The following is a 26701-nucleotide window of genomic DNA, read 5'->3' as shown; positions in this document are numbered from 1 at the left end:
CAGAAACTTTTCAACTCAGTTTCTAATTTGGAGGACGGTGGCTCCTCTGCCATGCAAGGAGCTCCATCAACAGCAGGCGTAAAGAATCCTAGTCCCTGATGGATTTGCTATTTGGATAACTAGTTTTTTTATGGTTTTTTTTTTTTTGTTTGTTTGTTTGTTTGTTTGCTTGTTTGCTTTTCCTCATGGCTGTGATGGTTCAGATCTTCTACAGCCTCCTTCTTGGTCAGGGTACCGTAAGGACTCTATCCTCTAGCTATGCAGTTTTGGAGATCTCTTAGAGACCTTTAAAAGCTTTGCTGCTCTTAGAGCTTTTCAAACTGCAACATTGCCACCGCATTCAAAGCTGCTTGCAGGCAATCAGCACAGCCACGGCACAACCACGTCATCATGAGGTTCAGCATGAAACAGTTGCCAAAAGAAGCCAGTAGAGAATCGTACAGTAGCCCACAAAAATCCTTTCACATGCAATAGAATTGCAATGCCAGAGCTGAAGAGGCATCACATCAGAAAATCCTTGCTTGTATCTCACTTCCTCAGTTTCCAGAGATGCTGCCTGAATCTCCAAACCAAACAGCTTGAGCATTCTTTGATCTAGCTACCAGATCTTCAGCTCTGAAAACCTAGACAGTAGCAAAGCTCTTCAGTCCAAATCTGGAGTCCCGTTCTTCTCTCGTGAACACCAGCCAGTCCCAACTGCGTAGCATAAAACATCCTGTCACAAGAGGAGAGCTGGTCCTTTATGCTTTCAGCCCGTCACCCTGCAGGACTATCTGATACCACCGGAGAAGCAAGTTGTATGTAAACAGATGGCTGATTCACGCTGGGACACTGGTCTGTTTTCCTGTCCCCATACACAATGTCACCCAGCACAGAGAGCTGGGGAGCCGCGTTTGCCTCTCTGCACCCTCAGGACTCCTCTGGCCTGGGCTGTTCCTCTGTGAGGGTGGTGGGCTGGAAGATGCTTTTATGAAAGATGCTTTCTGTGATGCTTTTAAAGCTGGGCCACCCCAAAATTATCATTTCAGGCAGAGAGACCACATCATCAGCCAACTTGAGCCTATCCGTTGGGGTTTTGGGACATGTCCAATGCTGGGCCTGGTGTTATGGCATTACCACCACCTCTATTTTTAATACCACAGAGTACAAGAAGCCACCAGCCAATAGCACACAGCACCCTTCCATACACATCAGAGGTCAGTGTCAGGATGTCAGAGGGAACAGGGGCACAGAAATCAGCACAGAACACCACCCAGGCTCGAAGTGGTATAGCAGGGGACCAAATCCACAGGTTCCAGGCCCACACAAGCCATGCCACAAAGGACAGCGAAGAATTTGAGCCTGGGATTCATCTAGAGCCATCTGAGGACACATTTGGGTAACTGGCTGATATAAATCAAGGCTTTTAGTCCCTGCTGAACTGCTTTCCTCTAGCATAGACCAAAGTAAAAGTGGTGATTTTCAGGTGGTGACAAAGGAGGTGTAGCTGCAAGCCGTGTACAAGCCCCTCCCTGCTTTAAGATGCAGTGGTTAAAAACAAACCAAACCAAAAAAAACCTTGCACAGATTTGTCCTCAAATATCATCCTTACCTACTCCCAGTTATTTTAGTTAATTATTCCCCGCAGCACAGCCAGTTCTGGACTAAGCAGACTAGCAAGCATTTATTTACATCCCTAAAGAAAGCAGCAGCACCAAGTACCAAAGGCTCTGATAACAGCCTGCAAGTGGGTCCCCTGCACAGGCACAAATGTATTTCTCTTGCCCTGCATGGTCCCACCCCAAGCTGCTGTGGCTGCACTGGGCTGAGCTCACAGAGAAGTCAGCGGCCAACAAGAGGCTGCCATCCTTATGGCTTTGTCTGGTTTTAATTAAGCCACGTCATTCTTCTTGAGGTAGGCTTGGCGGGGAAGGTGGCCTGCTTGCTTTGTTTGAAGGTGTCTGAAAATATCTTGTGAACAAGCAGGCAGTGCGTGGTCACTACAGTTTGGCAACACGTGGGGCTACAGAAGCCGTTAAACTGTTATCCTGTGGTTTGGGTGAAAACCTGCATTAGAAAACATCACAACTTATCTTGAGATGAGCTAACTGAAGATGAGCAAATACGTGATATGCTCTTGCAACAGAGAGCTGCACAGAGCCCCAGGCTACGCAGAACATTGCCAGCTCCTCCATCACAAGAAGCTGAGTCCAAGGGCCACCTAGCCTTGTCCCTTACCCTGAGCAGCCCCAGATGCTTCCCAAGAACGTGCAAGAACCCCAGCTTGCTTGCACAGATCTCAACCTGCCCTCCAACACCTTGGGACTGGTTTATGTCTGGACCACAGAACCTGTTAACCCCTTGGGAAAGCATCACCATTCATTACAACACCAGGTTGCCTCACTTAGCACTCAAGAACCTGAGTTAAGACACTCCATCTCATTGTATTTATGGCCTCACCAACTTGTGGACACAATGGGATAGACATAAGTAGGCTCAGTTAATCAATGGCTAAAATGATTTATTTCACAGCCCAGCCACCCTTTTGTTAAGTTCTCCAGTTTTGTGGAAACAAGCCCCAAACAGGCTGAAGATGTTGGGAACAGAAGGTTCTCCCCAGCTGCCATACAATACATACCATTCCTGGGTAGCTACTTGTTGCCATCAATTGTGCTAGAAGCATCACCGAACCCTGTGACACAGAGGATTTGAAGCTTGATTTAAAATAAAAACAAAAGGAGAAAAAAAAAACACTAAAGGCAGCCTTGACAAGATCTGCTTGACTCACCCTGGCTGCGGTATTTAATGTTGTTTGAGAATTGCTCCATGCAGGGAGTGATTCAGAAAAAAGCTCAATGAGGAAGAGCTTGTGACGAGAGAGGCTCATCTGTCTTCCTTCAGAGCAGCTGCCTGGCTGCTGAGGACAGATGCTCTTGGCACGTTTATGGAGATGGCTCATATATAGTAAGTGAGCAACACATTCAGTAACCACACATTTATGAGACAGTTCCTAATCAAATCCTTCCTCCAAGCAAAGATAAGAGCTATCCTCCGTGTTTTCACCATGAGCACATGACAGCTCCAGCTGTCTGCATTGTGCACAGCCACCGCATTGTGCAAGGATCCACCAGGCTGACGTGACAACCCCAGCTCCAGGGCACCGATCACTGCCTAACTGTGAAGGTCTTGTGCTAGGAACTTATCCTCATTCTGCTTCTCGAGTAAGACATCCCTGCTGTCTTTGGTCCACCAGCAGATCACATGTCAGTAGGACTGACAGAGCTGGGACACGCACTTGCTTTCTGGTTTCCTGATGTTCTGCTCCACGAGGGCATGCAAAGCGCAGGAAACTTCTTACTGCGGGTGAAAGACTATCCTTCTGCTGAAGCTGTTGTTGCTCTACTGCTTCCTCCATTGGCTTCTCTACACCACTGTGGTGTGATGAGACAAGGACTGCCTACCCTTGGGTGAGACAGCTACAAGAAACAGGAGCAGTCCTCAAGACTTTCTCCTCGAGCTACAGCTGCCTGCCTGAGCCAAGGGGAAGCATGCTGCATGTTAGTTGGGCCTGCTCAGATAGTGGGAGAAAGTGTGATTCACCTGTCAGACAAACAAGTACATTGGTGCTGCCCTTAGAGGAGTTGAAAATAGGAGGAGGAGGTTTCTTCACTGCTTCGCATTGCCAAGTTGGTGTCTCAGGAGTCAGAGACAACCCTCCGTGGTCTGGATCAACAAGGCAGAGGAACTGAGGTCTGGGGAGAGATCTGCATGAGCTAGAGACCACAAAAATCAAGATGCTGAAGAGGAAGGACAGTCCAGTCAGACAAGTGTGTGTTTTATCTAGACATCACAGCAGATGCCAGTACAAAATGAGGTGTAATGGCTGCAGGAGATGGCACGTGAAAGAAAACAGCTTCACAAGAACTTCTTCCCAGTGAAGAAGTAGCCAGGCTGCAGGGTGTCTCCAGCTTATATTTGGGGGATTTGTGAAGGAAAAGAGGATGGTGAGGGGTAGTAAGAGTTATTACATCACAGGTAAGTATGAGTCAAGTTGGACTTCACCAAACCTCCTCCCAGCCACACAGCAATTTGTCCCTTGCCTAGGTTCCAGTTCCTTCTAAGGGCTTTCTCTCTTCTCAGTGAGCACCACAAAGTGCCGGCTCTGCTGCAGGCAAAGCGGAGCAGCCCCAGACTAAAAGCACTGGGGCAATGCAGAGAGGAATTTTGGTCCAGGTCCCAGTTTTACTATTGGCATCCAGAGGCATCTGCTTATTCCATGTCCCCTTTTTGTAGTGGGACTGTCCTGTCTCCCAGCAGGGACTGCTCCCCCAGCACACATGGCAGAAGTCTCTGCTACGCAGACACATGACGGGCAGGACAGGCCTCCTAATTACTGAAACCAAGCTCAAGGAAGTCATTAAAGGGCAAAAATCCCAGACCACTGGACTCAAGTCCTTGTTGTCTGCCTTAACGCACTGTTCATTCGTACCAGGGGACACTGGATCCTGGGGAGTCTGCCTGCTTTCAGGGTATCACACATCCCTCCAGCTGCAGTTTTCCTCCTCCATCATCCTGAGCAGAGCAGGTGGAGAGGGAAGAGGCCGGGCTGCCTGCCACCACAACTCTCCGTGCTTTTGCAGAAAGAAGTGCTCAGTGGAGGAGCCCTGCTGGATTTCTCCTACTTCTGAAATTGTTTTTTTCCTTTCAGCTGATGATGACCCACATAATAAGCAGGTCACTGGAACATAAGAGATTTTTTTCCGAGGCAGAGGAGAAAAGCTAAACACAATTCCCCCGCTGTGCATGCTTCCAAGGACAAAGCAAAATGCTGCTTCCCAGGGATCCCATTCAGCTCGAGAGCCAGCTCTTCCCATCTGAAATCAGTGGGAGCTGCTGGGATCCCAGTGGGGAGACCACCAGACCCTGCTCAGAACAACAGGCTAGTGAAGGACCATCTCCATGGGGGGGGACGAGGAGAGTCTTGGGAACAAGAGCCATCTTCACATGGGCAGCAAATGTGCCACGTGCAGCCCCTGTGCACGTGTCTGCGAGCCCATGCAGTGGCCTTCCTGCTCGAGATTCAACCCGCTGTGCAAGGCAAACTCACTGAACAAGCAGCAAAGGGAGGGGAGGAGAGAGCAGGAAGATGTGGAGGGGACAGGTCGCCATAATGGTCCTCGTGGTGCAACCCATCCCCAGCTGGAAGAAGGGTCTCATAGCAGTAAACCACAGGAACACAGGACTGAGTCATTCCCAGATGGAACAGTGCCTTGTCTGAAATTCTAGCAGGCAACAAACAGTATTAGAAGAGCCTGAACTTAATTTGCTTCTCATTCTCTAGTCATTTCTGCTCCTTCACAGCAAACCTTTCCTACAGGGTTGCTGCAGTAAAGCATAAACTGGAAATGAGAAGGAACTGAGTAGCCTTGAGGAAGGAAGACCTTGGGATATCCCTTCAGCATGGTTTAAGGCTCGGTAGCACAGAACCGGACCATCCCAAGCCATTGTCTTCAGCACTGCTCTCCCTAGCCTTGCAGCTGATCTCTCCCCACTTTCAGCCCCCCCAAACAGGAGACAACACTGCAAGGTGTAGGCCAGCATCCCTAATCTCCCCTCCAAGCTGGTGCACTGCTAGCAGGAAGCTTGCAGCTCCCTACCCAGCAGTCAGGGGAGATTATCTGTTACAGAAACGGGTGCAACACGATCCCACCTGGGGCTCAGCAACGGTCCCAGAGGGACAGAGCAAGCGGGTAACCAGAACAGAGCGGGGTAAGGAGCTCCTGACAGCTCCAGGAGCTTCGGTAACAGTAGCACCAGCTTGGTAACTAGGTCACAGTTATGATCCTTAATTAATCCTGAGAGCCCCCGTCTGCCATGGGGAAGATGACAGATAAGTTAGCTCATTAAGCCCACAAACAGGCCGGGGGAACGTCATACCCTAGCCTAACCCACAGAGGCATGGGGACACAATCCCGTTTGGCAGCAGTGACTGCTTTGCCCAGCCTGTGCTCAGCCAGCAGACACGCCAGGCTCTCCCTCTTCCCCCTGAGGAAAGGAAGGCAGCCTCTTCACCAGCCACCACACAAACCACACTGATATAAGCCACGAAACAGGAGAGAGCTTGGATCAAAACAAGCCCAGGGGCAGGCAGAGATTGGCTCCAACAGAGGAGCCTTACCAAGTCCCGAGCCCCAGCTCCCTGTGCTGCACTTACCCTGCCACCCCACTCTTCTCCCCACACCTCTGGGTGCTGTGCACCTCCTGGAGCCCTTCTGCCTGCAGGTTGGCTGTGCACATAGGCACAGGTGGCTGATACCTGGGAGAACTGCCCAGGTGCCTGTGATCTGTTCTGCCTCCAGAGCCTGTGCTTTGCATCTACACATGCTTAACGTTAATGTCTTGATCTGCTTAAATCCCCCCCTGCACAAGCAGATAAGCTCAGATAATGCTGATTGAGTTTTCAAGCCCCACTTCTCCTACCTGGGCAATGAAAAAGCAGCCACCATCAGCAAAACATAACAGGGCTTCTGAGGACTCAGCACAGAGCAGGAGTATTAAAAACAGTGTTTTCAAAGAAGCAATGGGTGACTAATAAGCTGTAAACTAGCAAAAGGTGTTAGATGGGGGCAGCTCAGTACTGAAGCCATGTCTCCAGAGACCCTTATTAAGGTGTCACTTGTGCTCACCACCCTCAAAGGCACTGCGTGCAGCAACGTGCACATCTGACAGCACACCAGGGATGAGATGTAACTGCATATGATTAAACCAAAACACATAGCAGGTAGCAGAGTTGCCAAGTAAACATAAAACAGTATTTCTATCCAAAGAAACTTTGAATAGCAGAGCAACTGAGCTCCAGCTGTATGTACCATCCCTGTACACGTGCATTGCTCCCTCTGATCTAAGTGCAGCTCGGTGAGGGGCCACGCTGCTAAGGGGTCGATCCATGAAAACAAGGTCGCTGTCACATTGGGTCACTAGACCAAGAGCTAGTGCAAGGGCCTTAGGAAGGTTGTAAATCACTTCTTCCAATTATAAAGCACTTCTTCTGATTATAAAGCACACTCAGAAAGCAGTTCTAGTTCATTTCCTCTTGTAATTGGAGTTTTAAGTCTCATCATCCTTCATGGCAAATATATCTTAACCGGGAGGTTGCTCTGAAGGAGACACGCAGTTTTGGGAACCACACCAAACATACGAAAGGTTATCACCTTCCTGAGGCAGTCACACAGAGAGCACAGGTAGTGGGGAGCAAGCTGCAATCCCAAAGGCTCACAAGGGAACCAAGAGCTCACCCCCTTTGCTCACCTGCAGATGAGCAGCACACTCCTTTGGTGTGCCCAGCACCAACCTCCAGTCAAAGTGCAATTCCAGGCATTAGGCCAGCCCTGAGGACCTTCTGGATACCAACACACAAGGATCCAGAGGGCTGGCACATCTTTGCATGTTAGAACTGTGGGCTCCTGTTTCATGACTGAAGCCACGGCTGCTCCCTCCCCTCCCAAACACCCCACTTTTCACTACAGGTTCTCATTCCTGCTGCAGGTCAGACAGGATGACCACCAGCCTCATATCTTACAGCCTGGCCTGGTAAGGGCGTGTTGACAGCTGCCCCAAGCAACACCTCTCCCCACCATCCCCACCAGACACCCCAGTTCCCCACCTGAGATTTGCTGCAGCAGGAGGTTGGGCAGCTGCTGCCTTGGCAGGTAGGGAACACAACCGCCTCCACCAAGACATCATCCCCACACAAAATGCAGCTTGCAAGGAGACTCCCTACCTCATACCACCCCAGTAAGAATTAAATAGTGAGTGGCCTGGGAAAAAACTTGGTAATCACCTCCCTGCTTGTTAAACAATGAACTTCAGCTGTGCTGCATTTGTAGACTTCAAAATGTGAATCAATAGAACAGAACAGATCTCAGTTGGTAGGGTCCTACACAGATCATTGAGTCCAACTGTCAGACTGCTTTGAGGCTGACCCGAAGTTAAAACATATCATTAAGAACATTATCCAAAAGCCTCTTAAGCACTGACAGGCACAGGGCATCAACCATCTCACTAGGAAACCTGCTCCAGTGTCTGACCACCTTCATGGTAACAAATTTTTTTCTAAAGTCCAGGCTGAACCTCCCTGGCACAGCTGTGAGCCATTCCTGTGCATCCTGTCACTAGATACCAAGGAGAAGAGACCATCGCCTTTGTCTCCACTTCCCCTCCTCAGGAAGTTGTAGAGAGCAGTGGGGTCACCCCTCAACCTCCTTGTCTCCAAGCTCAACAAACTCAGTGTCCAAGGCCTACCAGCCCTCTAACCAGCATTGTTGCCCTCCTCTGCCTGCGTTCAATTATCTTACCCTCCTTTAAACTGTGGAGCCCAGAACTGTACACAACACTTCAAGTGAGGCTGCAAAAGAAATGCAAATTTTCATTGGGGCTTTTGGGGAAAGAGTTCAGGTGCTGCTTAAGCCCTAGCATCCCAGCACTATCATTGTGCAGTGGAGTTTGTCTGAAAACTTGCTGGTGAGGCTGTTGGCTGGAGAGAGACAGATACCCCTCACCCCAAATTCCTTCTCTGGGTAGGGGCATCAGCCCTCCCCACCACATTCTCTCACAGCTTGCTACTTTCTCCCTGTTTGAGCCAGGAGATAAACTTGGACTGATCAATCAGCCTTTATCAGTGTTGAGGCGGGAGTCTCAGGAGAGATTCCCTGTACTAACATTGATCTTAAAAAATAAATTAATTATAAAATTTCGCACTGGAAACAAGATGCTGCATTTTAAGAATGTAAACTCTGAACTGCTTTTTTAAGTTAAACTTTGAACCACAGACTTGCCAAGACTAGAGGTCAAGATTGGAAATATTTCAAAAAAACATCACAGCTACACTCCAGTTCACCTGGAAGCTCATGGGATGGTGCAGGAATCTTTGGGCAAAGTGCTGTAACCTGCAAGAGACTCTTCTCTCTGAAGAGAACAGATTTTCTAATGTATATTAAAGTTCCCTAGGGTAAACAGAGCTCTATATAAAACCACAGCACAAAGGTCGATCAAATGATCCGTCACTAATGCTAAGCCAGCAACACACAGCAACTCTCCACCCTCCCTTGGTTTGATCCTGCATTCAATTCAACATGAGAAACCGGGCATGGAAGTAAAGAAAATTACTTAACCCTGTGTTTTGATTTTCAACATTTCGGTCTTAATTGCATATCTGATCCCTTTTAACTTCTTTGTTTTACAGTCTTTGCATTTCCATCTCTTTCTAGGACATTTCCGAGAATCAGCTTTTATCTTCCTTGACAAGGGCTGGAGCAATGCACAGTTATAAGAAAAAACAGGTGAACCTCTCCCCATTAGGTGGAGAAATTCCTGAAAGACATTGGAGGCTCCAGTTTATTTACCATGTCCCCTGGAAATACAAGAACAACATGTTAAACCTTTTCCAACCATTACCACCACCCCAGGCCAATACCTGACGAGACTCAGCACACCAAGTCAGAGACTTCAAAAGTTTGTTCCTCTAAGCCACCTAACGTCATAGATCTAAGCTGAAATGGTGTTCAAATCTGCTGCAAAAACACCAAAACATGCAGAAGAGGCTTCCAGCTGGGTCACAGTACCCCAGGAAACTCCCATCCCCAGCTCTCCTGGCTGCTCTTCACTTATATTCCTCCTGGTACTGCCTCTGCTGTTTGGCAGGCAGATTGGCCCAGGAGCCTTGAAAGTAGAGCCCAGAGCTTTGCGTGACTTAGGGTGTTTGTGAGACAGTGCAAACAGAGCATTTGCCAGCTTTTTGAAGAGTTCAGGACAAAGTCAAATGAGGAATGGAAGCCTGCTGTACTCCAGTAACCCAAATACATTGTAGAGTTTTTCTGGTCTGCAGCTCACAATTTGGAGTTATAATACTAATTTCCTTCCTTGATATTCAGCACGGGCTCCTTCTCATCTATTGCTGACACTCTTACCACTTTAATAACTTATTGATGTCCTCTAACCTTATCTGTAATCTTTAGAGCAGGGGGAGGAAATATAAGTCTTGCACCTCAAAGGTTAAGCAACAAGAGCTATTGCAAAACAGCAGAGAAGCCTCATGGGCAGCAGGTACCAACACACTGGGAGATGAAAAGATTTGCAGAAGAAGGGGCTGGACACCAAGCTCATCCTTCCAGATTTCTGCAGGCTAGGGGATTACACAGACTTTTCTCCCACTCATAGGAGTGGGTTTGGCCCTGTGATGTTTTGTGCTCCCATATACATTTGTGCTATTTTTTGATCTCTGGAACATCTCCACTTAGTGAGGCATCCTTCTGCTCTTCTGCTTCGCCACTTTCTATCACCCTTTGGATTCTTTCTTTCAAGAAGCTAATTCAAATTAATTATACAACTATGACAACTTATATTAATAACAATTAAATATAACAACTAATTTTGTAATTATAAAGTTTTCCTGGCCATTGATGGAAACAATAAAAGATTGAAACTGCTTTACACTTCCCTTTGTTTATTGCTTGCTTTCTCCAAGACAGTTCTTCAGACAATTTCAAGACAAGCAATATCCAACACTGGATAAGAGGAAAAGCCATGCAGATAAGGGAGGAGTCCTGTTGCCTCAGTGTGTGCTTGTTCATGGGACAACCCACACTCAGGAACTCATGGTTTGGGTCTAGTCAGGAGGGGTTTTCCATCACTTTCTCATGTCATCAGCAGGTGTCCTGTTCTGATATGCTTCTACTCTTTCCTTCACTGAAATGTTGACTCTTGCAGAAGAAATTAAAATACCAGATGCATAAGAAAATATTGGACTTTTGCTGAAACAAACCTCAATAACTAGCCTTGCTGGTAGGTGAGAGAGGAGCAAACGAGAGTGAGGGCAAATGTGAGGCAAAGCTCACAGCAGATGGAAAGAGCTGTATACGAGTTCCTGCTGCATACTGCACAAAGCTAGACAAACTTGAGGATGCAAGATAAAAACAAGACTCAGATTTCCAAATCTGAAGCAACTTGAGGGAAGTCAAGGAGATATTCTAGAATCAAGATAAATTACCTGGGCTCTAAATTGCAGCAGCCCCCACGAGGGAGTGGTGCCCTGCAGCAGAAGGGCAGGGTACCTGTAAGAGGGAGGCATCAGCTTCTGCAGTCGCAGCTGAGCGTGAGTCATGCCCCTGTAATGGGACTTTGCCAAGTGACTGAACCCCTCCACATTCACGGAAAGCACCTGGGGCATGGCAAACGGGCAAAAATGCCCTGACCCGACACCCTGTGAGGACTCACAGGCCAATCATCAATTTTAAAAGGCATCCAGCACACGGGGGAGAAAAACAACTTGGTGCTTGTTTGCATGAGATGGGGTAAGAAGCTTGCCTCACCTGTGCCTATAAAGCAGGGGTGCTGCTCAGTTACTCGACAGATTGTGGTTACCTCAGCATTCAATAGCTCCTCCAGCCAGATTGAATTCTCTGGTGATCACAGGGTCCTAGAGAGAAATTAGATTTCCTCTGCCATCATGTGAGAAAGACATGGAAGGCACTGGATTCAAATGAGGAAAATCTGCTAAAGAAATTCAGCATGGGAGGAATTGTTACTATGCTACTCCTGCAACTCTAAAATTTTGCCTTAAAAGGTAAAGTAAGTTCTAAGAAATGCTGGTCTCAGCACTGGAGATGAAAATTCTCAGATCTAAGCCTGGAATTTGAGTCTGGATTAAATCCAGATGTCAAGTTCATATCCACTCCCTTAGAAGATTCAGCTCTCAATATAGACAGTGGCTTGTGCGTGGGGAGGGAGAATTGTTTTTCTGTCTTGCCCTCTCCTGACACTGACTGGGTGGGAAAAAAATAAGGAATGTGTGCATCTGAGTTGAGAAGTGGGCAAAATGTTGCATGCTTTCATTTGAATAAGCTGGGTATAGAGGGGCTTTGACTCTTGCTTTTCTCATGAAGTACCTAAATGCTCCCTTAAAAGCATAAAATCCATTAAAATTCCAAGAAAGGAGCTAGCTGCTGACAGATGTGAGACTGGGTGAAGGTTACACACCTGTGCATCACATTTTGCTTCCAGGAATACTTGGAGAACTTACCCAAGAGATGAGGAATGGGAGGGAAGTACTGAAGGTACCTTCCACCTGAGCCTCCCTGATAAACCAGTAGCATGAAAAGAGACCATCTTCCACAGCAACTATTCATGGGCAACTGCAGAAAACCCCTGTGGTAGGGGATTTTTTTTTTTTTTCCATTTAAATTTCAATATGAGAAACACTTTCTACAGCTTCTCATCCATCTTCCAAATCGCTGGAATTTAACCTTTTTTTTTTTCCCCTCTTGTAACAAATAAGAAATGGACAAATCATCAGAATGGAATGAGCTTAAAAAAGATAAAATCAGCAGAGACTCTCGGGGTGTCTGAGCCCTTCCCCTGACCTACACCACAGATCCATCTTCCTCTGCTGAAGCCAGCTGGTACGCAGCATCTCAGGGACTCTTCCCAGAAGGCTGCTCTGAAACATGCTTACAGCTAGGAACTACCCAGCTTCCAACCCAAACTTTTTGAAGGTCAGTTGAGTAAGCTTGTTCTCACACCAGTGCTATCCCTTCAGCCTAAATATTTTTCCTGCTCTATGACATGCTGTTCCATCCTTTCAGAGGCAGCCGTTCCACCTCCCCTGTCTGCCATACCTGCCAGCTCCCCCTGAGCAGGGTATATAAGCCCACCCCCTCACAGGATGGGCTCCCTGTTCTCCAGTCAGCCAAAATGGTGTTGCCCGTTTTGTGGCTCCTCTTTACTGGAGTATGGCAAAGGGTGTTTGTGTGGCAGTCCAAGCTAGTTTCTCCTTAGCCCTGTGGGATGACGGTAACATGTTGCAGCAATAAAATACCATTTAACTAATCCACTGAAAGCCTAAGAAATTCTACTTAATGGCAGCTCTATTAGTATTTACTTTACTTCCAACATATAAACTCTGGCAATACTTGGGGATTGTTGAGAAGACACCCTTTTCCCCTGATTTTCCCATTTTGTTGGTCCCAGAGCTCACAATTATCTCTGTGCGCTGACAACGACATGTTCCTTCGGCAACTCTCCAAGATCAGGGTCAAGTTAATGGCATTCCATTGCTGTTTAGCTCAGTGCAACTCCTGTCACGTACAAGGTTAAATAAATTCACCAAACCAAGCTCTAAAGAAGTGTTATTATGGCATCTGATTAATAGTGCAGATTGCAGGGAAGTCTGACAGGAAAGCCGAGAGCTCTGCTTCACTTGGAGATCCCAGTATTGTAGCCAAGGTCACTGTCTCAGCCTCCAACCTTGAATCAAGTTTGAGTAAAAAGCAGATGTTCTTCAGGCTTCCTACTTGATGTGTACACTTCTGAATACAAAACCAGAAGTTTCTGAATTCCAGCAACAGAACAGACTAATTTACTTCATCTCTCATCCTTGCAACATGCTAAGGTGCTGCTATTAAGATAATCAGGATAAAGAAGCATTATCAGATTTTTGTGGATTGAACCTGCTGTGGCAGGTGTCCACAAGCGATGAGCTCTGCGCTCTGCTGCAGTCCTCTGCCAGCGTACTTGCACAACACCTCTCTGGTGCATATTACAATGAAGCAAGTATTCCCTCTGCCCCTCCTAAGTCAAGCATCATGGTCACTGAATACGGGAGGAGTGGGAGGAGAAAGAAAAATACTGTCAACATACTGTAAATTAAGCTTATGTGACTTGATTTCCATTGTTAAAACCAAAATTAATCCATTGCACAAAAATAATCCCTTAGGTTCAGAGACATTAACTCTGTTCTAGGAATACTTGCCAGATATCTGCACGATAGAATTTTGTGATGTTTCCTCATTTTTAAAAATAACCGATGTGATTCAAAGGTTCGGGGTAGGGCGACAGATGTTGATGGTTGAACATGGAAGAGTTCATGGAACACAGGTTAGGTATCTTTAAATCTGAAGGTATCTTTAAATTTGAAGTGCTTAACTAATGTATTTTGCAAAATGCAAATAGCTAAGGCACGTAACACTAACTGAAAGCCAGTTACAAAAAGAGAGCACTCTCCTTGAGCAAGCTAAGCTAATAAATTGAAGCCTAGTCCTTGTGTTACCAGGTGACCAAGACTCCTGTTAACACAACCACTATACAGACAGGCCAAATGCCATAGCTTTAGTTCAATCATTTACTTACAGAGCAAAATAAAACTGTTTTATGTTGTTTTATTTACTTATTTTAGTTTAATGATGCTCACTGATGAAAGAAAGCTTACTACTTAATAGTAACTTCTGTATTATGTTGTTGGAATAATGAGTTGTTTAAGATCAAGACTTCTTGACTTCTTAAGTCTTCATCAAGACTTATTACACAATGCCATAGGTTCCTAATAAGCAACAAGCAAACTGTGCTTAAAAACTCATTCAGCCCTATTAAAGCCCATATCCCATCCCTCTGCCTTGTAAAGCTTTCTGCTTCCTCAGGGCTGCATGAAGAGGGCAGAACTCCATCCCCTTTTCTAATCCAGAGTTTAGCAACGTGCTGAAGTTGACAGCAAGCCTGTTATTGAACAGCATTTGTGAAGCTTGCCTTCCTCTGGATCTACTTAGACCATATTTACATATTGTGACCAGCACCCTTCAAGCAAGTCAGTAAAAAAGAGAGGAGGGCAAGGCAAATATCCTGCTAGTCTTCCCCCTGCCTTCCTACACAGGAGCTGTCTAAAGATTTATCTGCAGCATGTAAATACTGACCAGTGCTTTCTGTGTGCCTTTTGTACCCAAACTTCAGTTCAGCAGTGAGTTCTATGTCAGTTTTGTGTTTCCCCCATCGCTGTACTAGGAGTGCCTTCTGGCAGCTATGTGATTCGTGAGATACTTGTCAAGTAAAAGCGAGCTTTAGGAGCCCTCCTCAAACCTCTGTACCTGTTACAAAAAGTGCATTGCCTCAAAGGGCCCCAGAGCTGGCTCCTGTCTGTGGAAGAGGTATGTGAGGCTGGGCCTGGCAGCACTCTGCCCAAATCCTGCCTTCTGTAAAACCATTATTTCGCAATATGGGGTTGAGGGAAATGCATCATCTTCCTTCTCTGTTCTTTCCGCACTTCAGAAGTTAGCATACCCCTTACGGGAATTAGCACTATGGCAGCTTGGATAGCCAGATTTATAAGGGGAGGTCCTTTTATCACTACCTGCTTGTAAACATTAAAAATAAAATAAAATAAAAAACTTCAGCGTTCACTGCAAACTAGAGGATGCAAGATTCAACTTTGCTTTTGCTTTGCCACTGCCATTTTCACGAGCGTATTATTAACCTCCAAACCTTGACCGTTGGCACCGTGCCCCAAAAACGAGACAGCCTGAGCATCTCTGCCAGTGGAACGGCGAGGGCCGGGGTCCTGCCGCCACCAGCGAGACCCCCAGCTGCTCGAGGGCACTGCGGGGTGGCGGGGACAGGCACCAGGGGACACCGGAGGTGCTGGGATTCCGCCAACGGCACCCGAGGGCCAGGCACTAGCCCAGAAGCTGGGCTTTTTGCTTTCCTGAAAGGGTTGTGAGGCATTGGAATGGGCTGCCCAGGGACGTGGTGGAGTCACCATCCCCGGAGGTCTTTAAAAGACGTTTAGATGAAGAGCTTAGGGATATGGTTTAGTGGAGGGCTTGCTAGTGTTAGGTCAGAGGTTGGACTAGGGGATCTTGGAGGTCTCTTCCAGCCTTGATGATTCTGTGACTGGGATTCTGTGACTGGGATTCTGTGATTCTGTGATTCTGTGATTCTGTGATTCTGCGATTCTGTGATTCTGTGATTCTGTGACTGGGATTCCGTGACTCTGGGATTCTGCGATTCTGTGATTCTGTGACTGGGATTCTGTGATTCTGGGATTCTGCGACTCCGGGACTCTGTGAAGCGGGGTCACCGCCCGCTCACAGCCGCCCTCCTCTGGCTGCCCCCCAAGCCCCGCCCCCACCCCCTCAGGACGCCCCGCCCCACGCGCTCCCGCGCCTGCGCCCTGGGTGGCGAGGCGGCGGGTTGGCCTCAGCGCGCCTGCGCGGCGCCGGGCGGGGCTATATAAGGGGCAGCGGCGCGGCACCCGAACGGGCGGTGTGCCGGCAGGGCGGAGGCGTCACTTCCGGGCTGCCAGCTGAGGCGAGGAGGAAGCCGAGGCGACGAGGATGGAGGCGGTGGTGCGGCGTTGCCCGTTCCTGGCCCGCGTCTCGCAGGCCTTCCTGCAGAAGGCCGGGCCCTCCCTACTGCTCTACGCCCAGCACTGCCCCAAGATGATGGAGGCGGCACCCCCGGCCGCCGCCCGAGGCCTAGCCTCCTCCGCCGCCCGCGGGCAGCAGGCGGGGGAGACCCCCGCGGCCCAGCCGGGTGAGTACCGGCCCGCGCCCGGGGCAGGCGGCGCCTCCGGGGGGCCGCGATCGGGCCCTTTGGCCGCAGAGAGGCCGAGCTGCCCTTGAACGGCAGCTGTGGCACGTCGCGGGAGAAGCTTCTGGAAGGGCCAGCTTTCTCGATAAGGGTTGCTTAATGCCCCGGGCGCCCGTGGTAATTAAACGCGGGTGCTGTCAGCCTGTCTGGGAGATCAGGGATGGGCAGCTCCGGCGTGGCGACGGCGAGGCCGTCGGCCTCGCTCACGCTTGAGCGGCTTTTTGTTGGACTTGGTACTGTGCCTTGGGTCACTCCTGCCCTAGCACTAAGGACAAAGAGCTGAGGCAGCAAAAGGGTGGCAGGAAACAACTGAAGCCTTCGAAATAAAAATCTGGCCTTTTGGGATGAAGGAAAAATTTTTATCCTGAGAAGGGTATGTTGCTGCATCAGGGATCTGAAATCAGGTGCCCATTGGGTGTTCATACTTCTATAAATTAGATGTGAACACCTGGCTAAATAACCCTTAGTGGCTTGTGCTAAATTATTTGCTAGAATAGTGGATAGGAAAGCTCAAGTCACTCTTAAAATGATGAAACTGAAGTGCTTTCCTTTCTGTGCCTTCCTCAGAGGGCAAAAATGCCAAAGATGTGGCCCAACAGAATACAGATGGATCCCAGCCACCCGCTGGCCACCCTCCGGCTGCTGCTGGCCATAGCTCTGCTATGAAATGCCCGTTCCTGGCAGCTCAGATGAGCCACAAGAACAGCAATGTCTTCTGCAAAGCCAGCATTGAACTTCAAGAGGATGTGAAGGAAATGCAGGCGGACAGGAAAGGTATGTATTGTGTGTGCCAAAGTGTTGGTTCCGTCCTAGAACCTTTGGTGCTTGACTTTCCTCTGTTGTGTGCCAAGTCCGACAGTCGCTGCTTACCCTCTGTGGGTAGGGTTATGGTAAATTGCAGTAAAAACTCGAGGAATGCACGTGTTAATAGCATACCTGCAGTGTTGTGCACTGATAGCCCTCGGTAATCTTGATGCAGGGATTCTTTAGACAGTATTTTGATGCTGTGGTTCTAAATGTGTGAACTGAGCTGTTTGTGCACCCAAAGCAGGTGCTTGGGATTGAAGAGAGCCTTACCAGGGTGCTGGTATAAGCGAGGGTGGTATCTCCAGCGGCAGAAGAAACACTGTCAGGGTATTACACAAATAGCAGAGCAAATCCAAGCTGGCAAGCAAGCAAGCAACTAACTGGTTTTTGGTTTATGGAACTACAGGGTGTTACAGGCTGGCTTGCAATCTGATGTAGAAGGGCTGTCCTTCAAAGGAAGGAACGTCTCACCAATATTTGTAAAACCTTGCTGTCTGTCTCAGAAAGGAAGCCTGTTTTCTTTCTGATTTTTTTTTTTAGCAGAACAAAGTACTAGAATGGAAAGGAAGCTGCCAACCTTAATTCAGCCTTCAATTACCTATGTACTGACTTGCAGATGGGTGCTGTAGCTCTGTAGGGTGGGTTTCTGAGTCATGATGAATCAATTGTGTTATAAGGTAATTACATCAAATGTTGTCATTGATTAGAAAGATTTTCCTTTTGTCTCATACAATGCAAAGTTAGAAGCAGATGCAGTAGCTGATCCCAGCAGGAGTCTTTAGATTCAGGTATGTGCTTTGTAAAGAATTAAGAGTTAAACTACTTAAAATGTTGCAGTGCTAAACTCAACTCAAAAACCTCTATTTTAAACTGATCAGCTCACTGTAATTCATTGATGTCTGTAGGTAAAGAATTTGCCAATGTAGCAACTACTTCCACAGCGAGGAACACTGAGACGGAGGGAGAAGAGCAGAGTGGCTTGCTCAAGAGGTTTAAGGATATTATGCTGAAGCAAAGACCTGAGAGTGTGTCTCACCTGCTTCAGGATAACTTGCCAAAATGTAAGATATATGGCAAAACCCTCACAGACCTGATCCCTTGTGATTTTTTTCCTGTGTGCTGAAGTCTGTCTCATTTCAGCTGTATCCACCTTCCAGTATGATCAGTTCTTTGAGAGAAAGATAGATGAAAAGAAGAAAGATCATACCTATCGAGTATTCAAAACAGTGAACCGAAAGGCACAGATCTTTCCCATGGCAGATGACTACACTGATTCTCTGATCACCAAGAAGGAGGTGTCCGTCTGGTGCAGCAATGATTACCTGGGCATGAGTCGTCATCCCCGCGTGTGTGGAGCAGTTATGTGAGTAGTGCCATGTTAAGGGTCATTTACAAGCCCAGGGTGCTCTGCAGAAGCTTTTGTTGAAAGACATCTGAAGAACTGACCTCTGCACTATGCTACATAACCTGCTTCTAGGGTTGTTCTTGTTATAATCAAGCTCCTCTTGAGCTAGAGTAGACAAATTATTACAGCTGTAGAACCAAATACTATTTACTTGCTGGTCCATGACCTCACTTGATTTTTTTTCCTCAAACTTCCAAATACTACTGGACAAACTGGATGGTATATTGCAGCTGTACTGATTCCTTAGCTTATTGAACCCCTGAGTTGTGCTGGTTGCTCAAAACCTTAAAACTAGCAGCAGTTTTTGACAGCCAGATCCAATTTAAGACAATATTGATTAGGTACTAGAATGCCTTGAGCAATGTTTCTGCTATCTATCTGTGGTGCTCAATAACACTGTCTTTGGGCCTTTTGTAGGGATACACTGAAACAGCACGGTGCTGGAGCAGGAGGCACAAGAAATATTTCGGGAACAAGCAAATTTCATGTTGATTTGGAGAAAGAACTGGCTGATCTTCATGGAAAAGATGCAGCACTGTTGTTCTCCTCCTGTTTTGTAGCCAATGATTCCACTCTCTTCACTCTAGCTAAAATGCTGCCAGGTGAGATCTCAAAGTGCATCTTGTATTTACCACAAAAACTTGCGCTGAGCAGTTGGGAGTACATTTTGCAAATGGCCACCCAAAGTGTGTGGGGGGGGTTCATCCTACTCAGCCAGAAGAGAATATTTTGTTTAAATGCTATAAATTGTGTGCAGCTTGTGCAAGTCATAGTTGTAGCCTACTGAGACTGAGTAGGTTGCTATGAACTGCAGAAGGAATTGAGCAAAAAGAACTGGGTCTTTTACTTTCACTTAAATTCTACCTGAAAATGAGGCAGCAGGGATGTAGTATCCTTACACCTGAGGGTGTGGATTTCTCTCCCTCTGTAGTTCAGGACAGGTGTGCTTTAACTTCAGAAGTTGTTACATAAAGTGTTAAGGATTTGGAAGAACAAACACTTCCACATTTCATGCTCAAATTTCTATTGGTTTAGACACAAAATAAGCCTTAAATGCTATTTTTGCCTTAAGATTTTTTTTTTAACTTTTTCCTATGGTCAAGAGAACTTTCTAGAACTTTCTCTTGCTGCTTGAGCATTTACCGTATGTGAAATGATGCTGGGAATTAGTCGGTGCTTTCTGTACTTGACTTGTAACTGGGTTGTTCCCTCAGGCTGTGAGATCTACTCTGATTCTGGAAACCATGCCTCCATGATCCAGGGGATTCGAAACAGCAGGGTACCGAAACACATATTTCGCCATAATGATGTCAGCCATCTTCGAGAACTATTGAAGAAGTCTGATCCATCTACCCCTAAAATTGTTGCGTTTGAAACTGTGCACTCAATGGATGGTAAGGTGGCATAAACTCCTCTCTCCTTCCAGTGCAGTCAGTACTCCAACCGTCTGTGTTTTGGGTCTAAAAGTATATTTCCTTTATCTAAGCCCTTACAGCGTTTTAGCCCAATGCTTATCCAAGTTGAATACAGGGAATCCTAAGCTGCCTGTTGGTGCCTTGGTCTGTAGGTGCTGTCTGCCCTCTGGAAGAGCTGTGTGATGTGGCCCACGAACACGGAGCAATCACTTTTGTGGACGAAGTGCATGCTGTGGGGCTGTATGGAGCTCGAGGTGGCGGTATCGGAGACCGGGATGGAATCATGCACAAGATGGACATCATCTCTGGAACGCTTGGTATGCATGGCCTGGTGGTTTCACAGCGGCTTATGTATTCTAAGGCAGTAAAGCTTCTGAGCAGCAAAATTAAGTGGGTTAACTCAAAATCAGTCTATTGAAATGAACTTGCTAAGGATTTATGGGGGGGTTAGGTTGGTGTTTTACAGAAAGCCCAAAGGATTTAAGTATGTCCTGCATTTTGGAAAGTATTTAAGCTACTTACCTTGCCTTGCTAATCAGCAAAGGCAGCATTTTTACTTTAACAAGCTAGCAAAAAAAATCCTTTTGTAGCATATTGTACAAGTCCTGAGAAAATTCAGGTGAGGAAGATAATAAGGTAGTACTCTATACTTAGTAGTACTTGGTTCTTTGATATGAAATGGAGTGCTTCTAATCCAGAAACCTGAGATGGGGAGTTACATAAAAAGACTTGGCAAGAACTGAAGCAACTGCTATTATCAAAGTAGAATGCAGGCTTGGGTGTAAGCTTACTGCTGCAAATTAGAAAGGTTTTTCTAAACAGCTTCCAAAACATACAACTTACCAGGAAAGCTCATGTCTCAAACTTACTGACTTGTTACAGCCTAATAAAAGTAGAATTTCTCACCAGACACCATGTTTATATTTGTTGCTCTGTTCTGGTACCTGAGCATTCCCCCCTTATTTGGAAAAGGGGGACTTGTATTCACCACAGTAACAACAACATGTGCTCCTTAGGAGTGTAGGCTATTTCTAGCATCTCTGGAACAGATTACTTTAAATCTGTTGAGAGACTTAGTGTTGATCTTCTAGGGTCACTACAGAAGTCTGTGCTTGATGATTGTACTTAAAAGTTCTTCCCCAAAATTAGAATGTTTGAGATGATCTTGAGCTGGGCTTGCTGTGTAATAACTAGTTCAATTGTTACTGGGATTGGTTTTTAAAACCAAGCTGCAACATGTGCTGAGTAAATACAAGATGGGGGGAGCTGGAACTGTTGCCTGCTGTGGACTTAAGGTTGTCAAAGTAACTAATTCCTTGTAAGTGAAAATGAAGCAAGGCTGTAATACTTCAAGCTGTTCTAATGGGTGGAAGGAGTAAGTTGGGATGTTTTACTTTTCTTTTTTTTTTTTTTTTTAGGCAAAGCATTTGGTTGTGTAGGAGGATACATCTCCAGTACAAGTTCCCTGATAGACACTGTTCGTTCATATGCTGCTGGCTTTATCTTCACAACGTCCCTGCCACCCATGCTCTTAGCTGGTGCCCTAGAATCTGTCCGAACTCTGAAGAGTGCGGAGGGGCAAGTGCTGAGGCGCCAGCACCAACGCAATGTGAAGCTTATGAGACAAATGCTGATGGATGCAGGGCTTCCTGTGGTGCACTGTCCAAGTCACATCATTCCAGTAAGGGTGAGTACTAGGATATCTCTGACACAAGACCACGGTGCCTGTTTTCATGGCTATGATCAGATTGTTTCCAGGTATTAATAAACATTCACAAAGTTCAAACTGCCATAGTGTTCAGCAGTGATGTGCTAGGAGTCCAGCTTACCTTCCTTGTCTCAATAAGGCTGTGATTAAGCAGACTTCTGCCTGATAATGTTGTAATGCACAATGGTAGTGTACAAAACCCACCATCTAACAGTATCAAGAAGTCAAAGATACTGGTAATAAGCCAGTAAAAAGAAGAGGAGTTCAGGTTTTAACAGTTACCTGCTTAGGCCTGGAGGGCACTACAGTAAAAGCTTTTAGTTTTTCTGTCTGATGCGTGTTCTGTTTAGTGGGCACAAGGAAGCCTAGTTGTACTTGACTCATGGCTGGCAAAGTTGGGCCGACAACTCTGCTACCTCACATGTTTTTGTTAATCTTAAAACTTCATGATTTTGAATTTCAGGTTGCAGATGCTGCTAAAAATACAGAGATCTGTGACAGGCTAATGAGCCAACACAGCATCTATGTCCAAGCCATCAACTACCCCACAGTTCCCCGTGGAGAAGAGCTGCTACGTATTGCTCCTACACCTCACCATACCCCTCAGATGATGAGTTATTTTCTTGGTGAGTTGTGCAGTGGAAACTCTGGGCTGTCTATGCGCTCTCATTGCTGAAGACTAGGAAGTAGTTCACATTTAAATTGTATTCACTGGACAATGTCTTCCCACTGCTGCAGTGTACATAGCACACTTCTGTACTTAACTGGCTTCGCGCATGACCTGTGAAAGCCAGCATGCTGGGACCTAGACTAGTGTGCAGGCCCAGTGCAGTCCTACATACAGCTGGTTCTATCCCAGTCATTTCTGGGGATCTGTTTGCATTGTCCAAACCAATCTTGTTAGGAGGGGGAGGGGTGTGCAGAGAAATCTGCTGTGCTCAGCTGAGCTTTTAACCTGTCTTAAACACTGATCTGTATGGGGGAGCAGCTACTCTTGTATCCTGTCAGAAGAGGTAGTATGAGCATAGGTTTTTAAGGTTCAGGCTTTACTGCAGTCCAGTCACATTGTGTCTGACAATTCCTATAGCTTTCTTTGCTAGGAGAATAGGTATGCTGACGCTTCTATTGTGCTGCTTCTCTGAAGTGATTTGATGTTATATGACTTGAACTTTCCTGTTGATAACAGAAAAACTGCTGGCTACATGGAAGGATGCTGGTCTGGAGCTGAAACCACACTCATCAGCTGAATGTAACTTCTGCAGAAGACCTCTACATTTTGAAGTGATGAGTGAACGGGAAAGATCTTACTTCAGTGGAATGAGCAAACTAGTATCTGTCAGTGCATGAAAGTAATGGTGTTAATCTTACTCTCATCTAGTTCTAGTACCCAGTCAGTAGCATTTTTAAATTGCTTATAAGCATTTTAATCATAGTTAAAGCACTAAGCTCTGAAAATAAATTTCTAGAGCCACTGTTCAGCTGTATTTTTATTTTTCATATTCAGCTTCCATAAGATGAATTGTCAGTGGTTAGAAGGGTGTCCCCGGGAATAAAAAGTGATCTACACTGACCTTCATCTGAAGTACTGCCTTCTCAATGAGTGTAAACCCAAACTTTTAGCATTTCCTTGTGAAACCCAAACTCTTAGCATTTCCTTGTGTAGTGTGAGGGATGAGATTATCTATTAAAAGAAGGCTTATAGATACTTAAAGCTCCTCAGGAACTTCTACCTTAAATGTGTTGAGGCTATGCCTAGGCTCCCCTCTGCTTCTCCAAACTTTCACATGGGTTTTGTGGGTGTCTAGCCCTGTGGCACACTCAGGGTACATCCTAATTCTATCTGGGAGCGGTGTAAAGCACTATGCCTTATCCCTGGGCTGTTATTTTTAGTCTGTCTCAGGGCATCTTACATGTTGGGAGGTGCTAACCCATATCAGTACGAACAAAGGTCAGGATAGTGCTGTACTGAAGCTGAGACGGGATGTTCTTAACCACTCATATCGAGCTAGGGAAGGGTGCAACATTCACAACAGTTCTGGCACCACATGGGTGCTATTGGCCTTGCCTCCCCCCGGGCCCAGAGGGAGCAGAACAGCCTGTGCAATGTGGGCAGGGAAGCAGCTCTAGTGTTCACCAAGGCAGCTACAGCCAGCAAGCAGAAATCAGCTGTCAGGTGTTGATAGCCCAAGCACTAATACAGTTTAGGTTTTAGGTGCTTAGGTTTTGCAGTCAGCCAAGCCTCTAGAAGTTGCCCCAGAGCTGTAGTCAGAACTTTAAAGCTAGCAGATGTGTTGGTATAGTACTACGAATGCACAGAAACTGAGAATATTCTTACTTAAGATACAGTGCAGTATGAGCAGGAGAGCATTTAGAAGGGGTTCTGCTAGCTGCTGTTTCCCTCTGCTGCTTTACTCTTGGTTAGCTGTGTGCAGGTAGTCTCACACAGGTGCTCCCACTTGAGTGCTCAGGAGGGTGCTTTTTTGTACCTGAGAAGCATTCTGTTGTTTCAAGAGGGAAATTGCCAAGGGGATTTAATAAGTGGTATTTTGTGACTGCTTGACACAGTTGTTTTTTCTTTAAAAATAAAAAAGGTGGCAGGGTGTAATGTCCTAGGAAGGGAGGGCCTGTATACCATGATATGGATGGGAGGTGAAAGGTTGCTTGTGGTTGCCCAAGTTCTCGCCTGAGTTCACTCCAGTTGCATGTTCTACTTAGATGTGCACTCCGAGCTAACCTTCGGTGGAAAAACTGCTTATCAGTGAACAATTCCTAATAATTCAGGTCTTTGAGAGAAGTAGCTTGTAACAGAATATCAATGCAGCTTTTGCAACCTCTGACAATTTGCATGTCAATTAGGTAACAAGCCTATGTAATGCTTTCATGAATAGCAAGTGCATACTTTAATCAGGGAGAAGTAGTTCCAAATCAGGGAGAAGTAGTTCCAAGTTTGGATGTAGCAGAATGGGTGGATATATGTATTGAGAGGACACTATTGTGATCAAGTCTAGAGCAGAGCACACCGCTGCATGAGAACAGTAGTGTTATGTCCTTTAACTGCTACAGGCAAGTTTTCACAAGCTACTGCGTGACTCTTGTTTCAGGAGGTAACAAGCCCCCCTGGCACTGGTGATTGCTGGTATTATTGCTGTTAATATTGCAGTAACATTACTGTCATGCTACAAAGTCACTTTTGGGAGTTAGACTGTAGTCAATCTGAAGACATCGCTTCCACCCATGAGCAATCACCAGTACTTTGAGTGTGTGCTGAAGGACACTGCTTTGCCTGAAAGAATTCATTTCAAAAGGCAGCCTCCTAAGTTAATGAGTTCAATTTAAGAAGTCATTTGCAAGCTAGGCAAGTGCCTACTGCCTCTGCCTGGCGCAGTGTTGTGCGGAAGGGCAGGAACTACCTGACCTCAGGCATGAGGATTAATATGGCAATTTAGGTCTATTGCTAAACAAGGCAGTTGATAAAGTAGCTTGCTAAAACCCACCTCCAGATTATGGTGTACGCAAGCAGTTTCTTTGCTACTCCGAAGGGATTAGCTTTCACTTGCTGTGATGTTAACCCGATCTTACTAAGGCATGTTCCAGAGCTACTTGAAGAAAAATGTAATGCCCCACCCTCGTTTCCTTGCATTGCAGCAGCAGCCTGTGGCTAAGACTTCATGAATGCGCAGCTCCATTGCCCATCTCTTCTCATTAGATACTAGGTTGTATTAGTAACTTGAGACAGTTGTAAAGCTGCAGATCCTTCAAGATCCTTCAGCCTTTCCTCAGAGTGTCCTAATGCCTAACTTGTACCAACACAGTTTGTGTACCAGCTAATGGAGCCATTTTTTTCCTTTTAGTTCTCATAGCAGGTTCTCCACACGCCTTCAGGGTGCAGGGGAGAAGAAATAAGAGAGAGAGGGCTCCAGCTATCAGAAATCTCAAACACAATTCCAAATTAGTTGCAGGTGAGAATGGAATCCCAAGGTTCAAAACTCGCATTGGTTGCAGTGGCAGGAGCACAAGGAGCACCAGCACCTGGTAGTCAGTCCCTCTGTACCCCTTCATGTCCCATGTGATAACTTATCCTCTAGTGCTGGTAAGCAAGGGGGTGAAGGTAGAAGCAGAGTGCAGTAAGGGACTGGCAGAGATGTTCATCACAACTGCAAAAAGTGACAGAGCCAATGACACATAGGATAGATTTTCTCCATTGAAAAGGACAGGGAATGAATAAACAAACACATATTGTTTCCCAGCAAAGCATGAATGATGGGTTGCATAACTACTGATGGTGACATAAGCACTAGTTTGGCTTCTGGAGAATAACTGGTAAAAGATGTTCATAAAGTTGGGGACAAATAGTCCGTAGCACTGGAAGAGTAAGCAAGCAAGAATGTGGCTGTAAAGACTGTTAAGATTTGTCTGGGGACCCACAGGGGCAAATAATTCATCCAGTTGAGTGTTGCATAGCCTTAATCTCATATCCTCTATTTCTCAACCTATTTACGTAACAGAGAAACTCCAGGCAGTGCAATGCAGTAAAAACATCCTCACAAAAGCGCCCAACACTGGGGCAGTGGTCGGGCCAGCAGGCCCTGGCATCCTCTGCCACCTCCAGCAGCGCTTCCACCACCCCCCCAGCCTCTGCTGTGCCCTGCTCTGGCTGGCCCCAAGGCCCCTTGCTGAGCATGCAGCATGGAGCTCTCATTGCTCATAAAGCTCCGGGGCTCTTGGCTGCCTGCCCAGCCTCCAGCTGTGTGCTGTGGGTGACAATAACCAGCAGGTTCTGTGCTGGAGGAGGGAACCAGCCTCACAAGCTCACGAACATCACGCCTTCAGGGAACTAGACTGAAAACAGCCCCTCAAATCCCACGCGATGAAAACCCAATGCACTTTCTAGGCCTGGAGGTAGTCCCTCTGGTGGGGAGGAGGAGATGCTCGGTGCAGACCTAATGCCACAGCCCCCTCCAAGGCAAGCCACCAGCA

General features: G+C 46.6%; 1 protein-coding gene and 1 long non-coding RNA gene across 2 annotated transcripts; both read left to right on the top strand.

The window, feature by feature from the left end:
• Nucleotides 1-11348: 11348 nt before the first annotated feature.
• On the top strand, nt 11349-12191 carry LOC118173168. The gene is made up of 2 exons (XR_004754068.1): nt 11349-11599; nt 12037-12191. It is a non-coding gene; the product is annotated as an uncharacterized LOC118173168 (long non-coding RNA).
• Nucleotides 12192-16046: 3855 nt separating this feature from the next.
• ALAS1 (5'-aminolevulinate synthase 1) lies at nt 16047-23294 on the top strand. The gene is made up of 10 exons (XM_035337476.1): nt 16047-16332; nt 16957-17163; nt 18102-18257; nt 18337-18559; nt 19019-19203; nt 19816-19995; nt 20169-20333; nt 21435-21703; nt 22188-22350; nt 22911-23294. The coding sequence occupies exons 1-10, from the start codon at nt 16134-16136 to the stop codon at nt 23069-23071; spliced, it is 1908 nt and encodes a 635-aa protein (XP_035193367.1). The 5' UTR covers nt 16047-16133; the 3' UTR covers nt 23072-23294.
• The last annotated feature ends 3407 nt before the right edge of the window (nt 23295-26701 follow it).

The sequence above is a fragment of the Oxyura jamaicensis genome, chromosome 12, assembly GCF_011077185.1.
Source record: "Oxyura jamaicensis isolate SHBP4307 breed ruddy duck chromosome 12, BPBGC_Ojam_1.0, whole genome shotgun sequence".
In the NCBI taxonomy this organism is placed as follows: Eukaryota; Metazoa; Chordata; class Aves; order Anseriformes; family Anatidae; genus Oxyura; species Oxyura jamaicensis.
Note: the sequence above shows the minus strand (reverse complement) of the source record. Positions and strands in the feature narration are given on the sequence as shown.